Raw genomic sequence first — 15,550 nt, forward strand, 5'->3', positions numbered from 1 at the left:
TTTATTTCTATAAAGAACAGTTGTAGCACAGTGGAAAGGAGCTTGCCTAACAATGTAGGGCCATACTGCAGAGCTAAAAACACTTTACCAGCAAAGTAATTTCTCCTTCCTATTGAATGCATGTATTGTGGACTTTTAAGTGAACTGAAATGCTGCAGTTTCACTCATCATTAAGGGGGAATTTATCAACTTTCGAGTGATTTTTTTTTCCAATTTGAGTTTTATTTAGCACTAAAACTCTCAAAATTTGAATTATGGTTCAAAAACTTGAGTGCCTGATATTTATTTATTAAGGGCAAACAGCCAATGGGAGTTGTTCTAGGCCATAAAGTCAAGCCATATTTTCAATTCAAGAGTTTTTCCAGGTTTTTCCAGTTTGTAAACTTGCAAAATCAAGAAAATCAAGTTTTTTCATTCAAAATAATTTTCATATTAATAAATAAGAAAGCATTACATTTTTTTTATTCATGTTAGAAAAACACTTGAAATTACTAACTAGAAAATTGATAAATAAGCCAATAATTTCTAGACCTGAAGCAGCACTGAAAAAAACAACTATCAGTTTTCAAAGTATTTAATATTTAAAACTAGGGCACCACTGCCCACAAAATCATTTTGCACAGCTTGTGGCCTTTTGTTTGTATTGCTTTACTTGTTTATTTACTGTTTTGCTGTTTTGAGAAAGGGGGGAAATGAAAAGATCACTATACAGGTATGGGATCCCTTATCCGGAAACCCATTATCCAGAAAGCTCCGAATTACGGAAAGCCTGTCTCCCATAGATTCCATTTTAATCAAATAATTCAGATTATTAAAACTGATTTCCTTTTTCTCTGTAATAATAAAACAGTACCTTGTATTTTATCCCAACTAAGATATAATTAATCTTTATTGGAGGCAAAACAATCCTATTGGGTTTGATTAATGGTTTATTGATTTTTTAGCAGACTTAAGGTATGGAGATCCAAATTACAGGAAGACCCTTGGTCCCGAGCATTCTGGATAATGGGTCCTATACCTGTAAAATGAATATTTATTTCCCTTTCTTAGTTTTTTTTCTCCCCAAGTTGAATTGAAGATTTTGCTGACTTAGGGGCACATTTACTAATCCACGAATGTCCGAAAAGCGCCCGAATGCGTTTTTTTCGTAATGATCGGTATTTTGCGATTTTTCCGGAAATTGCCGCAACTTTTTCGTAGCCATTACGACTTTTTCGCAAATTGTCGCGACTTTTTCGTAGCGTTACAACTTGCACAAATTGTCGCGACTTTTTCGTAGCCATCGCGCCGAGTACGAAAGTTTCGGATTCATTCAAGCTTCGGTATCGTGACTTTCCTTGGGCCAGGTTGGAGCTGCAGAGTGCCATTGAGTCCTATGGGAGGCTTCCAAAATCTTGCTAAGTCTGAAAGTTTTGCCCGCAGTTTACGAGCGCTCAATACGAAAAAGTCACGACAAGATACGAGCAAATTGTAACGGCTACGAAAAAGTCGTAACAGCGACGAAAAAATCGCAAAAAATACGAAAAAGACGCAAAATGTTAGTTTTCCAATCGGAATTTTTCCCATTCAGATTCGGATTCGTGGGTTAGTAAATCAGCCCCTTAGTGTGCTGTTTTAGCTTTACCCAGGCAGTCAGCATCTCTCTGGGTGACTGGCCACAAGCTTTTTGTAACCTACCATAATGATAATATCTTATTACTAGAAGCCAGAAGGTGCCATGGCCTATCATTCTGGGGGCATGTTCTAAGCAGAAAGGCGGTGTAAATAGTAAAGTCCATATCAGCAGGCAGTAGGTTTTTTCCATATAGCAGTTGCAGTCTTGCTGATAAAGTTTTGTTATTAAGTTGTGTTATATACTGTATAAGCTCTCTGAACTACATAAACACATACATTTACATGTCCTACATGACAATTAGTTAAGAGTGAAATGTTGCAACAGGCATGGATGGAAATTCTGCATTTCACCATTGGCAAATTTTTTTGTGAAAGGGCCACAAAAATTCGCTACAGAAAAAAAATTGGGAGTGAGGAAAAAGTAGCTTAAAAAAAGTTGTGGTCACATCGAAAAAGTCGCAGTCGTGTCAAAAAAATTTGGCACATTTTTGGCCGTTTCCCTAATTTTACGCAGTTTCTCAAATTTTTCGGTGAAGTGAAATGGAACAGATTTGCTCTTCACTAATGGCGATATCTTTCTATAAGGGAATCTACATGAATCGATGTATACTTACTCAGAATGAGGTGATGCCAGTACCTTTTTTACTTTCTGACTAAACTTTTACAAATCCTGCACAAATCTGAGTGGCACAAGTATGGATGCCATATCCAAAAACCCATTATCCAGTTTCCTCCTGTAGGAAACACTGTGTGGCTTCCGCAACCGAAGCAATGCAATGGGCTATCCACTGGGGACTTCTATTGTTGCGGTTGGAAACCCTTTTCGGAGCGGTTACTTGACCAAGATAGCAGCGGGAGTAAGTCGTTCTGTGGGTGCTTACCCTTAAGCTTTTTACAGCAACTGGCACAAACAAAGTTCTCTGATTAGGACCAGGTCACAGTGGAAACTTTGCAAAACTGGAACACTTTCCCGTTTTTTTTGCCTTCTTAGAATTACACAGCACAATGGGCCTAAGATGGATGTATAAATGCCAGTGGGTACTCATCCATAATAAAGTTTGGCTTTATATGCACAGTACAACTGTCTGTTAAAAGGTTACATATTTGTTTGTTTACTTACTATAGTTTTCAAGGACAGGGAGAGAGAAATGGAGATGGTCCCATTTTAAGAGAGGGGAATTCCAGAAAGCATCTGTTGCCAAACTCTAACAGCTTGTCTCTGGCAACAAGACCCTCGCTCTGCTCCCTGCACAGCTGTGCCCTGCTTAATAGCGAATGTTTGCCAGCTCAGCAGTGTTACAGTGCAGAGCAGGGGAATTCCAACATAAAGAGCTCTGCCAGCTTTCTAGAGACTCAGTAGCACACTCACTATTAGTCCACTTATCGGTCACAAACTACACATGCAGTAAGATGTTTTTTTTACACCTGCATTGGTATTTTTCATTTATCTTCTTATAAAGAATCAGCACACTACATCTTACCTTAGACATGTATATACATATCCTATATATATATACTATAAGTATGATCAGTCTGTTCTGAGGTTTTGATAATGGTGTAGAATTCATTACAACCTTGTAGTACAGTTTGGGTCCTGGAGATCAAATTAACAACACAAAGTTGGTTATGTAACATTCTGCTGCTGGCAATAAAATGACAGCGTTGCTGTATCCTTTGCTGACAGAATAAAAAAAGTTAATTACCTTAATAGGGCTACATTATGGTGGCTTCCCTCTTTTCGTTTCACTTTACTTTATGCTGGAGGGAAAACCTGTGCAGCAGCATGATAACCATTAGCTCCATTCCAGTAACCCATAACAACCAAGTATTTTATTGAATACATTTTTGAAAAGTTTGGCATTGATGAAAGAGTGCAATAGATGTGTTTTGAGCTAAGTCTCTGGCTCCCTGTCTAGAGTGATTTGTGAGCTTAGAGTTCAGGCATTAGGGTCATAGTGCCTTTTGCATAGCCTGAGGCATCTTCAGCTAAAGGGAGAGGTCACTCACCCAACACACTCTATCCTAAGTAGGACTTAAACAGCCCCAAGACTAAAATCCAAGAGCATAATCGAGTGTCACAAAATGTACAGGATCTAAACTGTCCCACAAAAAGTTCCTTTTTAAGGGACAGGGCATAAACCTTGTTTCTTTGCTATTGTTTTCTAACAATGATGACCGTTCAAATCTAATTGCTAATTGGTTGCTATGGGCAACCTCATTCCATTAGTACATTTCTGTTAAAGTTAAAAATGACATTACATTATCATGATAAACACCAATGTTCGAGATGTTTTATAGAATTACAGGTATGGGATTCCTTATGCAAAAACCCATTATCCAGAAAGCTCCAAATTACAGGAAGGCCATCTCCCATAGACTCAGTTTTAAACAAATAATTCTAATTTTTAAAAATTTCTTTTTCTCTGTAATAATAAAATAGTGCTTTGTACTTGATTCTAACTAAGCTGTATGAATCCATGTTGGTGGCAAAAAAATGCTATTGGGTTTATTTAGTCCTCTGCCATGCCGCTCTGCCAATCCCTGCACTGGCTTCCCCTACCATCCAGGATAAAATTCAAACTAATGACTGTCACATTTAAAGCAGTTCATAACTCTGCCCCACCCTACATCTCTGAACTCATCTCTAGGTACCATCCAACCCGCTTGTTACGCTCCTCTACTGACCTGCTCCCCAACTCCTCTCTCATTCCCTCCTCACACGCTCGCATTCAAGACTTTGCAAGGGCTGCCCCCCTTCTCTGGAATTCGCTCCCACAAACTGTCAGACTTTCTCCCAATCTCTCTGCCTTCAAGAGATCTCTAAAAACACATTTAGAGAAGCTTACCCTAATCTTGTTTAAAATAACCTCAGTGTGCTGCTAAAAGCAATAACCTGTGCCGCACCTCTCACAACTCTGTCATGCCCATTCCCACACCTTGTGTCTCAACCCTTTCTCCTTGTAGATTGTAAGCTCTTTTGGGCAGGGCTCTCTTCACCTCTTGTATCGGTTATTGATTGCTTTATATGTTACTCTGTATGTCCAATGTATGTAACCCACTTATTGTACAGTGCTGCGGAATATGTTGGCGCTTTATAAATAAATGTTAATAATAATAATAATATTTAAATATTTTTTAGCAGATTTAAGGTATGGTGATACATAACAGTATTTCCCAGTATTTCCAATTATACTATTCCCAAAACTATGAGTCTTTTTCCCAACATCTGGAGGTGCTTTTGTGGGCTCACTTATGCCAACAGATCCCCATATACACAAGTCATGTTTTAGCCACCAGTAAACTATAGTCTAAATTTTGCAATGGTGTTTAAAATGACCTGGGTTTTTACTATTACAGGCATGTGAGGCTTAACTTTAAAAAAAAGGTACTGCCTGCCACAAAAAAAAGTTATAGGGATTAACAGTGGTGTAACTAGTGTGCGCTGGCCCCCCTGGGAAAAAATCTTCAGAGGGGATCGTTGCACAGTGATCCAATCTGCTGCCCGTGCACTCCCTGACCCCCGCTCATGTCTTCCGCCCACCTGGAGTTTTCCCACCGGGAAAACTCATTCTTGGGTCTTGTTGTCCATCTTTTGAAAGTAAGTGCACCTTCCCTGTGTGCTATGGGCTGTTGTTGAGAAGCTGTATAATAAACATAAAAGACAATTTTTTCTATTAAAACATATATACCTCTTTAGTGATGAACGAAAAAAATTGTGATTTTGACGCCCGCATCTTTTTTGTCACCCACATCTTTTTCGGTCGCCTGTGTCCTATTTATTGGCGCCCGCGCCCTTTTTTGATGCAACCACACCCCATCTGACGCGACCGCGCCCTTTTTTGGTGTGCAGCATTTTTTTTGACGTGCAACAAAATTTTGCGGTAAATTTTCACTGAAGTTTTGCGAAACAATTCGCCAATGGCGAAATGCGGAAATTCCCTGTGAATTCATGCCTGCCGAAAAAATTTGCTTATCACTACATCTCTTATACCTCTTATATAAATTTAAAAACCTCTGCTGTCAATCATACATTGCCTTTTAGGTCTCACTATCACTTTTACATCAAGCAGTCCTGTCTATAATTGGGCACCAGCGCATGGGCATGTGCATCAGGTTCTCCTTTCTGGCACATCTGATAACAGTCCTGATAACAGCATTTTATAAAACAGTACCTACTTGCCAGCTTGTTGTGATAGATTCCAAAAGAATGAAGGAAACAATATATAAATAATATAGTGTATAGTGCAATTAAAGTTTATTTTTCTATACTCAATAGAATAGGATTTTGATTATTGGTTGATAGGATTTGGATTACTGGTTAAAAATGCACCAGTTTCAATGTTGCCATGAGATGGAAATCTAAAATAATATTTAAACAGCCTTGTATTGTGTCTGTTTATTGTTTATATACAATAGATTTGGTCCCAGCAGCACAGAATATGCTGTGAATCAGCAGAAAAAAGGGTTGGGAGGTACTGAGAGCACCTTTAGATGCATAGATTTTCACTGCTCATGGGGGCATGATGGCCCTGGGCTGGTATTAAGACATTAGGGACAGAGACAGTAATATAAAAGGTAGTTGTCACACAAGTCACCGAGACCCAATTCCTATGGCATAATAGCCATGTCACATGGTGTAATGTAATGTATTATCTCAATTTCTGGGGCAATAAGGAACAATCTTACCATGATATGAGTGTGATGCAACTGTTAAAAAAATAATTCCAAAAAATGCCTCAAAACATGTTCCTTGATTGAATATGTTGACAATCCCAATATATATATTATCTTTAACTTTTTTCATTTAAATCTGTCTGTTATACAATAACATATAGTCTTCTCACTAGACTAACCAGTACATCAGTATTAAACATCTTAATGGTTACTTTGGACTATGTTTCTGTAAATATTGAAATTTGAGGTCTTGGTATTTTAATGATTGTTAATATGATAGATCTCTTACTAGCCTGGCAGGCAATACAATATATTTTGCCTGTAACTTGCCTATAGGCCAGTTATGTCTTTGGCAGGGAAATGTCTCTAGTGTCTTGTTTGGTTGAGTCTTCATGTCTGGCAGAATACTTCCTGCCTATTTAATCTCTTCAGTTTACAAGGGTCATGGATTTACCTTCACTCAACACTTTAAATGGGGTTTTCCTTTTCACTATGTCAAAGTGATTTCAAAGCTTTGTTTCTTTTGTAATGAATGCAACTTATTCCTTCTCCCAAACCCATTTTCTGTAACTAGGAAATGTACATGAAATAGAGTGTAAACCTGAAATAGAGCTGTGAAGTTGGCAAATTGTTCTTTTAATTTTTGTATTTTATTTGTGAGAGCGGAAATACTTAATGCATTTATTGTTTTTGATTGTTGAACTATAAATAAAATTGTTTAGGGGCACAATGCTCATTTGTGCACTACCTTACCACATTGCTATGGTTTAAAAGGTCATAGAAATTCACTCTGTATCTGGCATACATACAAATATGTATATTTGTTTGTCTTTGGTCACTTTATACTTTTAAAGATATCCTTCAGTCTTTTTGGCCTTCATAACATGATCCAGATTCAGGTAGTGCTGTTGTCATTAAAGTCACACAAGCCTTTTATATTTATTCTAGGATTGTGGATTCATCATCACGTTTCTCCTGTAAGGAGAGATTTTACCGTACAGCCATGTCACAGAGTTCTCAAGACTGTGAAAGAAGCTCAGATGTTTTTGACCGCCTGTGGGAATTTTTAGGGTAAGTTTATAGAAAAATATGAACATTGAATTGTTGAAAATGTAGAATCTAGAAATCTGTTATTCCCTCTGCTTCACCAGAATATGAACTACAGTAATTTGTTTTATTCTCTTTTATTCTCTGTACCCATTAATAGGCTGCTGCCCATTCTGACACGTTTGGCAGCTCTTTGTAAGTGGAGATTCTCTCCAGTGATGTTCCCTTAGTAGATGCCAACAATATCAGTATCTGGAAAGTAAAGGCACTTAGCACGCATGTTTAATTAAGTAACATTTGTAAGTGACTACTGCCAGTATCATGATGTGAGAGGATAAACTATCCAACTAGTGATGTTGGGGGTTGGGGGCAATTGTTACCTGTATTTTGCAAAATATATGGCAACTCTAAGCAAAAATGTAACATTTTATTATTTTTACAATATGTACAGTATATGTATTTTTTGTATATGGGTGAACCCAGAGAACACGTGTATGTCAGACAATAAAGCAGAATAAACCACCATATTCTTATCTTGATTCTTTTTATCCAACTCACAGGTAGAAAGTACTGATCTGAGCCTGTTCTGAGTGTGTTAAAGAAAGGCAGCTTTATATGATATTTTTTCTCCCGTCACAATGTCATTTATCAACTCTAGGCAAATTTACACCTGGGAAGTAACCCATGGCAACTAATCAAATGTTTGCTCGCCTTGCTCTAGCTACAGTTGGCTGAAAAAAATCTAATCACTGATTTGTTGCTATGGTGACTGCCCAGGTGGAAATTTGCCCAGTGTTGATAAATGTATGTATATTTTCAAATGTGACAGCAACAATTTCAAGAAACTATATGTATCAGTTTATATAAGGGCTCTGGCACACGGGGAGACAAATCTCCCGTGTCTCGGGCGACTAATCTCCCCGAAATGGCATCCCACCGGCGATTTACATTTTCGCCAGTGGGATGGCAATCCGGGGAGATTAGTCGCCCGCGAACAGGGAGTTTTGTCGCGGGCAACTAATCTCCCCATGTACCAGAGCGCTAAGGGAACATGGTCAGTCCTGTACATTTCAGTATCTTATCATTGTTTTATCTGGTTGACCAACATAAGGATCTGCAGGATAACATTTACAAATAACAGCAAATATTTTTTTCTCTCATTGCCTTTACACCCTCCAACCAATTTATTTACAACCTAGTAATGCTTAGCTATCCTAATTAAGGGCCTATAAAGGATTTCCACTTTCCATCCTCTCCTCTTGATCAGTAAGATTCCAGTCTGTGATCTAGCAACATTCCTGCCTTGATCCTGAGTTCCTAATCCTGATTCTGATTCCTGGTTCCTAAATAGTGAGTTCCTGCCCTTGAATTAGATAAGCACAAACAAGTGAAGAAAACATTCTTAATATAATGCACCACTTTTTTTTGTCATGGGGGTTTAAATTGCTATTTACAATTGTTCTCTCAACATTTCACATCTTGAATCATTTTGTAATTCTATCATATATATTTGGATTAAACACTGCCTAGCTAAAAGAATCAGGGAACATTTCAGTGGTCTGATCTGGTCTTAAATTTTAAAGCTTCTAAACAGTGCCGCACCAAACCGGCCAGGCGCCCTAGGTAACCTAGTCGACTTGGCACATCCTGCACCCACACCCCCCCCACCAATGCCCACCCCCTGTGTGCGCACTGGCGTTTGTTCACACAGGGCGGCAGGGTTACCGGGGCCGCTACAGTGGGGGGAAAGGGTCTGAATTCCTGAATTAATTGATTGTCTTTTCTTTATCTGTGCTTTTTGTTCACTCTCTCTTATTTTTCTACTGCTTTACTCCTTTAAAATGACCTCGCAATACTAGCTACCTGCCTGGCTCAGGTGGTGGGCTGTGCAGTTCCTCAGAGATCACCTGACAGGAAATATTGCTAACTTAAACAGGAAGAACTTAGCCCATCAATTAGCTGATATGACCCAACATGTATGTGTGCCAGGGATTTGTTTGTGTGCACTGTGAATCTTATGATCCCAGGGAGCATCCCTTTGTACTTACAATGCCAGGATAACCCAATGGCACATACTAATGAAAAAAGTATTCATCTGAAAACAGCTTATTTAGATAAAGCAGGGTTTTATACATAGACTGTTTTCTGTAGTATATTTCTATAGGGACAAACATTGTTCAGGGTATAGTTTTCCTTTAACTTTAGCCTATGTTTCTTACTATGTTCCTTTGTGCAGTAACGCATGAAGGATCCAGTGCAGGAAAACACAGGTAAAAAACATTCGTCTGTATGAGGCCTTAGTCTAGTGTGGTGATTACCATTGCATAAAGCTACTTGAAATTTTTAGCCTCCCCAAACAAAAAAATCACCATCTGCCTATTACATTATAGAATTGAATTAATTTTTTCAGTACACAAGCATTAACCATAAATTATCCTTGATACATAAAGGCAGTGCACAATATGCAACCTGCAACTATTCTTCTATACATAAGCACAAGTCAGTAATTAATACTAAAAGTTGTAACTTAATTACAGCTATGGATTCATAGTTCCCCTTCCCCTGCACAAACAAGCAGTTTGGGTGTAGTTTGTAGTGCACATAATGTCAAATATATTGTAAGTATTAAGAATAATTTAAGCACAGTAACAAAAACTTTTTGTTGTGTGGGGGTCAGGAAGGGTTAAAGATGTAATTTTTCAATCTGTTATAATAAGACTTTATATTGCATTCTAGTAATTAGCGCATCTGTTCCCTTTTGCATTCCCCCAAAAATTGTGAAACTGCTGAAAAATTTGTGAAAACAGTAAAAAATTTTGTGAATTGCGACCACACAACTTTTTTCACATGCAAGCCTTTTTTTGATGCAAATGTGACATTTTTTGTTGCGCCATAAGCAGTTTCACGAAAAAATTCACCAATTGCGAAATGCGGAATTTCGCAGCAAATCCATGTTTTGGAACAAATTCTCTCATCACTATTGCATTACTCTATTCTACTAGCACATAACTTATTATTTGTACTCAGTATACATTTTAGCAATATTTTTTCTGCACTGATATATTAAATGTTTTCACCTAGACCAATGCACTCTGTCCAGCCGATCGACTTGAATTTTACGAGCGATGCAATGGAAAAAGGTCCTAGAAACAAGATTGAGATTAGCATGGACTGCATCAGGATGCAGGACTGTGATGTGAGTGATTCCATGTGGGTGAGTGGAAAACACAGGCTTTGGCATTGCTGTGCCTTTATAGTTTATATAAATTTCTTGCAGGTCATACATGTACTGCTGTACCACATCCATATGCATGTAAAGCTATATTATAGCAGCTGCATTTGATGCACTGGGGAGTGTTCTGTAATGAAGCATAATATCATTTTTAAAGAATTTGTTGCATTTCTATATACCTTAGATTGTAAGCTCCAATGGGGCAGGGACTGATGTGAATGATGTATAGTCTCTGGAAAGGGTTGTGTAAATGTCAGCATTTGCCTACAAACAGTTTTGGGACAATAAACTGATCATGCATTGTATTTTTTTAAGCATTGTATTTCATTCCAGTCATTTTTTGATAGAAGGATTTTTGGTCATATGCCCCTAAGGATCATTGGTCGTGCCCCTATATAGGGATTTGGCTGATCATATTGAGATATCACCAGAAACAGATGGCCATCTAAAAATTAATCTGGGCTGACTATTAACCTATCACCACTGGTGTCAAAAACTGCTCTAAAGCTCTGTTGCTAGGTGGGTGTCAGCTGGTTCTGGAATTTTCTCTCTTTTGATACAACTTATAACTGAGGTAACATTGTAAGTTTATGTAACCCTATCTTGGCTAGTATTTAACCAATGTCCAGCTAGAGCAGGGGTGTCAAACTCAATCACATAAGGGGGCCGAAATCTAAAACACAGGCTAAGTTGCGGGCCACATTTTTTTAGTTACTATGTGAGGAAAATGGAAATTGATCAGGCTCGATGGTCAGACACACTCACCAAGGGCCACATGAAACAGCCAGGCGGGCTGGATTTGGCCCCCGGGCCTTGTGTTTGACATATATGAGCTAGAGGGTATGAGCACAGACACACCTGCATGGGGAAGAAATGCACTTATGAGATGTTTGACAACTACAACTCTCTGTGCCAAAGGTATTAATAATGAAATTAGGATGCCAGTGGTTCTAACTAGAACTTGATTTATTTGTCCAAGACAATGCAGGTTGAATACTCACAGCAAGAGGTATAGTAGCAGAATATCAGGTGCTGTTGGTATAAAGGCAAAGTGTTGCAGCATCACTGTGGAGACTGATGTGAGAATGTAGGGGTTTCCACCTTAAATGGCCCAGATTCCTATAGCCGACTTGAACCAGGGAGTTTACACTACGTCGGAGTTCCCTGACGCTACTGTGCAGTCCCTTCACTAAGGCAGCAGAGCCTTGGGAGTACTAATCTCACAAATGTCTCATTTGTTGGAGCATACAGCTGCTCTTTCTAAATAATCCTGAACTAACTCACACTCCTAGAGTGTGCTCTTATAGATGTATAACCTGCACACTGACCTACCCCCATTCACGGGGTCCCTGCTCCCCGACTTACAGTATATCATCAAAGTGGTTGCTTCCTCCAGGGCTCAAGGCTTCTGGGCCTAGTTTGGTCCAGGCTGCCTGAACACAACCTTCTGCTGGTAAGAGGAAAGCCAAAGAGGAAGTGTCCACCCCCTGCCTGACACTATAACAGTGTGCAGTAAGTGCTCATCCTATCTAATAAATGTACAAATGCAAATAGCAAAAAGTGGTTACATGTGATTCTGAATAGTAACAGCAAAGTAGGAAGTGTATGGTGATAAGACCATAGGGATTGTTAACCCTATGGGTCCCTACATTTAGCTGATTGCTTGGGCCAGTAGTGTTATGATAGGTTGCCAAAGTAACTTATGTGGGGTTTTATTTGTCACTAATACCAATAAGATATATAAAGAGAGAGAGACAAAAAAGAGAGAGATTTTGCTGACATAAAATCTGCTAGATGCTGCACTGGACCCTGGGAAAGTCAACTATTATGCTCCCACTTACAGTTTAAAGCTGCTAAAGTACTAATCTGCCTGTGTGTCATAAACCCAGGATATAGAACAATGTGTAGGGTGTGATGTTCCAGTTGATAAGCTGTGACTAGAGCTCATCCAAGGAAGCAGTTTCTTGGCTCAGGTTCATTACATATTAAGACACACAAACACACCCAGATTTATGAATCAGGATATTTCCTCTGCAGTACGTAAAACTAAAACTTCAACTCTTTTACCTGTGCTAATGTTCTTCACAAAAGGTCTTGGTGTTTAGTTTTCTCCATCCCCAGCTCTGCTTTCATAAGCCTTTGTGATCAAATCCTAACATTGGTCCCCAGTCCAAATCTAGTTCTATATCAACAATAAAACATCCAACATAGACCAATAAAAGACAATCGACGGCCAGCTTGTTTAGCAAGTTCTGCTTGGAAGCAGCATATGAAGTGCTATTCATGATTACTAACCACACTTTTGAACTGGTATGATTGTTTTATAATACTATATTTAATTATCTACATACAGTAAGATGCATTTATCGGACACTGTGATTTTAAAAGGAACATAAACGTCTCAATATTTCTGTATTATTATTTGTTTATTTATATAGAGCTGACATATTCCACAATGATTTTTACAGAGCTTATATATGATTCACATCAGTATAAGTATAGTACAGTATACAATTAACTGTTACTTAATATGCAATACACTTTTGTATATGTAAAGTATTAGTATTATACTTTATATAGTTCTGTGATGTTACAGATAATTTTATAGAGGCTGTTTATCAATTATATCAGTCCCTGTCCCAGTGGGGCTTGTAATCTAAAGTTTTTATGACATTTACAAATGATACACACACTAGGGTCACTTTTATTAGGACCGAAGTAACCAGGATATACATTTTTGGAGCATGAGAGACAACCCAGGAGAGAAAATACAAACTCCACACACATAGTACTGAGGTCCAAATCAATTTGTAGACACCATCACTGCAAGGCAGCAGCGCCAGTTACTGAGCCCCCATGTCACGGTTACAGACCATGGGGGGTGTTTTCTAAGACCGGAAATAAATATCACCAGTGATGTTGCCCATAGCAACCAATCAGAACTTTGCTTTTGATTTCTAACTTGTAGGTTACTGTTAAAATCTAATTGCTGATTGGTTGCTATAGGCAACATCACCAATAATATTTATTTCCAATCTTAGTAAACACGCCTCAATGTATTGTATAGTGCAGGGCTGTCCAACTGGCGGCCCCCGACCCCCCTCTGTGTGGCCCCCCACCTGTCTGGCTGCTTTGATGGCTTACCTTTGTGTTAGCTTTAAATGCTATCAGTACTGAGATTAACTGGCCCCCTGCATTGCTCACACCTCAGATTCAGGCTGTAATACCCCTGTCTCAGACATTCCCTCTGACACATCCATTATTGTGTCTCTGTATGCTGCCTGTGTAGGCAGGGGAGGGCAGGAATAGTATGGCACACATAGGCAGGGGAGGGTAGGCAGAGTATGGCACACATAGGCAGGGAAGGGCAGGCAGAGTATGGCACACACAGGCAGGGGAGGGCAGGCATAGTATGGCACACACAGGCAGGGGAGGGCAGGCAGAGTATGGCACACATAGGCAGGGGAGGGCAGGCATAGTATGGCACACATAGGCAGGGGAGGGCAAGCATAGTATGGAACACATAGGCAGGGGAGGTCAGGCATAGTATAGCACACATAGGCAGGGGAGGGCAGGCAGAGTATGGCACACATAGGCAGGGGAGGGCAGGCAGAGTATGGCACACATAGGCAGGGTAGGGCAAGCAGTACTCTGCCTGCTCTATGCCTCCCCTATGCTGCCTGTGTGTGCCATACTCTGCCTTTTCATTTGTTGCCTGTGTGTGCATACTCTGCCTGCCCTATGCTGCCTATGTGTGCCATACTCTGCCTGCCCTATGCTGCCTGTGTGTGTGCCATACTCTGCCTGCCCTATGCTGCCTGTGTGTGCCTTACTCTCCCTGCCCTATGCTGTCTGTGGGAGGTGAACCAGGCAGGGGTTTGTCCTGGGAGTTTGTTAGCATTTGGAAATAGTCATTATATGGTCCCTAAGGTGTGTAATTATATGCTGGTGGTTGCTGTGCTATCCACAGAAGAGGAGGCATATGGATTTAAGTGTATGTCTTAATATGACATAATATAATTCTTTCACATATGAATGAAGGGTGATATCCCTTCAGTGAGCACCAACCATTGGGTTTTTGCTGTGTTGCCACCATTAATGTGGGGATGGTTTTAAAAGTTCTTGTGATAACATGGGTGTAGTTTGAAGTGAGTGCGATTTAAAAAAGGGGAGTGGCCAAAACTGCCCTCCACCATGTAGGCCAGAAAAATTCCGGCCCTTGGTACCACAGAAGTTGGACAGCACTGGTATAGTGTATTTATAATGGAAATTGTTTATGGATATTTGATCGCTTGTACAACACACATCTCAGATAGGAAGGAACAAAAATAATAACCAATTCTTTTCCCCCCTTTTTTTCCTGTGTGATTTTTAAATGTGTAACTGACATGAGTGCAGAGTTAGTAGCTAAGAATGGTAAGCAGCACAATAAACATACTCACACAAGGCCTACTTTACAGTAAATAATACCAGGGTTTCTTTATGCTAGAAATGATATACTCAACAATTGGCACTCCAGCTGCTGCAGTTCTATAACTCTCAAACCTACAGAAGTTATAGTTCTGCAACCATAATTATAGACCTGGTTACTGCCTTAAAACAAATGAGTTCTGCATTTAGACATAACAATATGAAACAAGCTAGTTCTATTTCAAAAACTTAAAGCAGGACACTGATTTAAAACTTAAACAAATGTTACATGTTTAAATCCTTTATTTAAGATTTTGAATGCTTTTTCATTTGATAGAAAGGTGTACTCCATCTTTAATGTTGCTTTAATTGCAGGAAGTAAGGGTAGTGTAATTAAGGTGTGGAAAATCACTCCTTATAGCCTCAGGAACATTCTACTAGCTCTGCTCCATGATGTTTGCTACTCGTGGGGCAGGCCACACACTGAGCAAATTATTGGCTTTGCTAGCCTGACCTTCATATCAAATTTGTGGAAAATGGTTACTTCACTTAGATAACTTCTGTTTAGATTGT

At 39.3% G+C, this 15,550-nt stretch overlaps 1 protein-coding gene across 1 annotated transcript in view; it reads left to right on the forward strand.

Annotated features, from left to right (window-relative positions):
* The window catches only part of tp63 (tumor protein p63), a 107,948-nt gene that overhangs the window by 16,385 nt on the left and 76,013 nt on the right, over positions 1 to 15,550 (forward strand). Inside the window, exons 2-3 of the mRNA XM_031902027.1 lie at positions 7,237 to 7,359; positions 10,417 to 10,549. Coding sequence (XP_031757887.1) covers positions 7,237 to 7,359; positions 10,417 to 10,549 — 256 coding nt within the window. The remainder of the gene's footprint in view (positions 1 to 7,236; positions 7,360 to 10,416; positions 10,550 to 15,550) is intronic.

This window comes from Xenopus tropicalis, chromosome 5, assembly GCF_000004195.4.
Source record: "Xenopus tropicalis strain Nigerian chromosome 5, UCB_Xtro_10.0, whole genome shotgun sequence".
NCBI classification, from domain to species: domain Eukaryota; kingdom Metazoa; phylum Chordata; class Amphibia; order Anura; family Pipidae; genus Xenopus; species Xenopus tropicalis.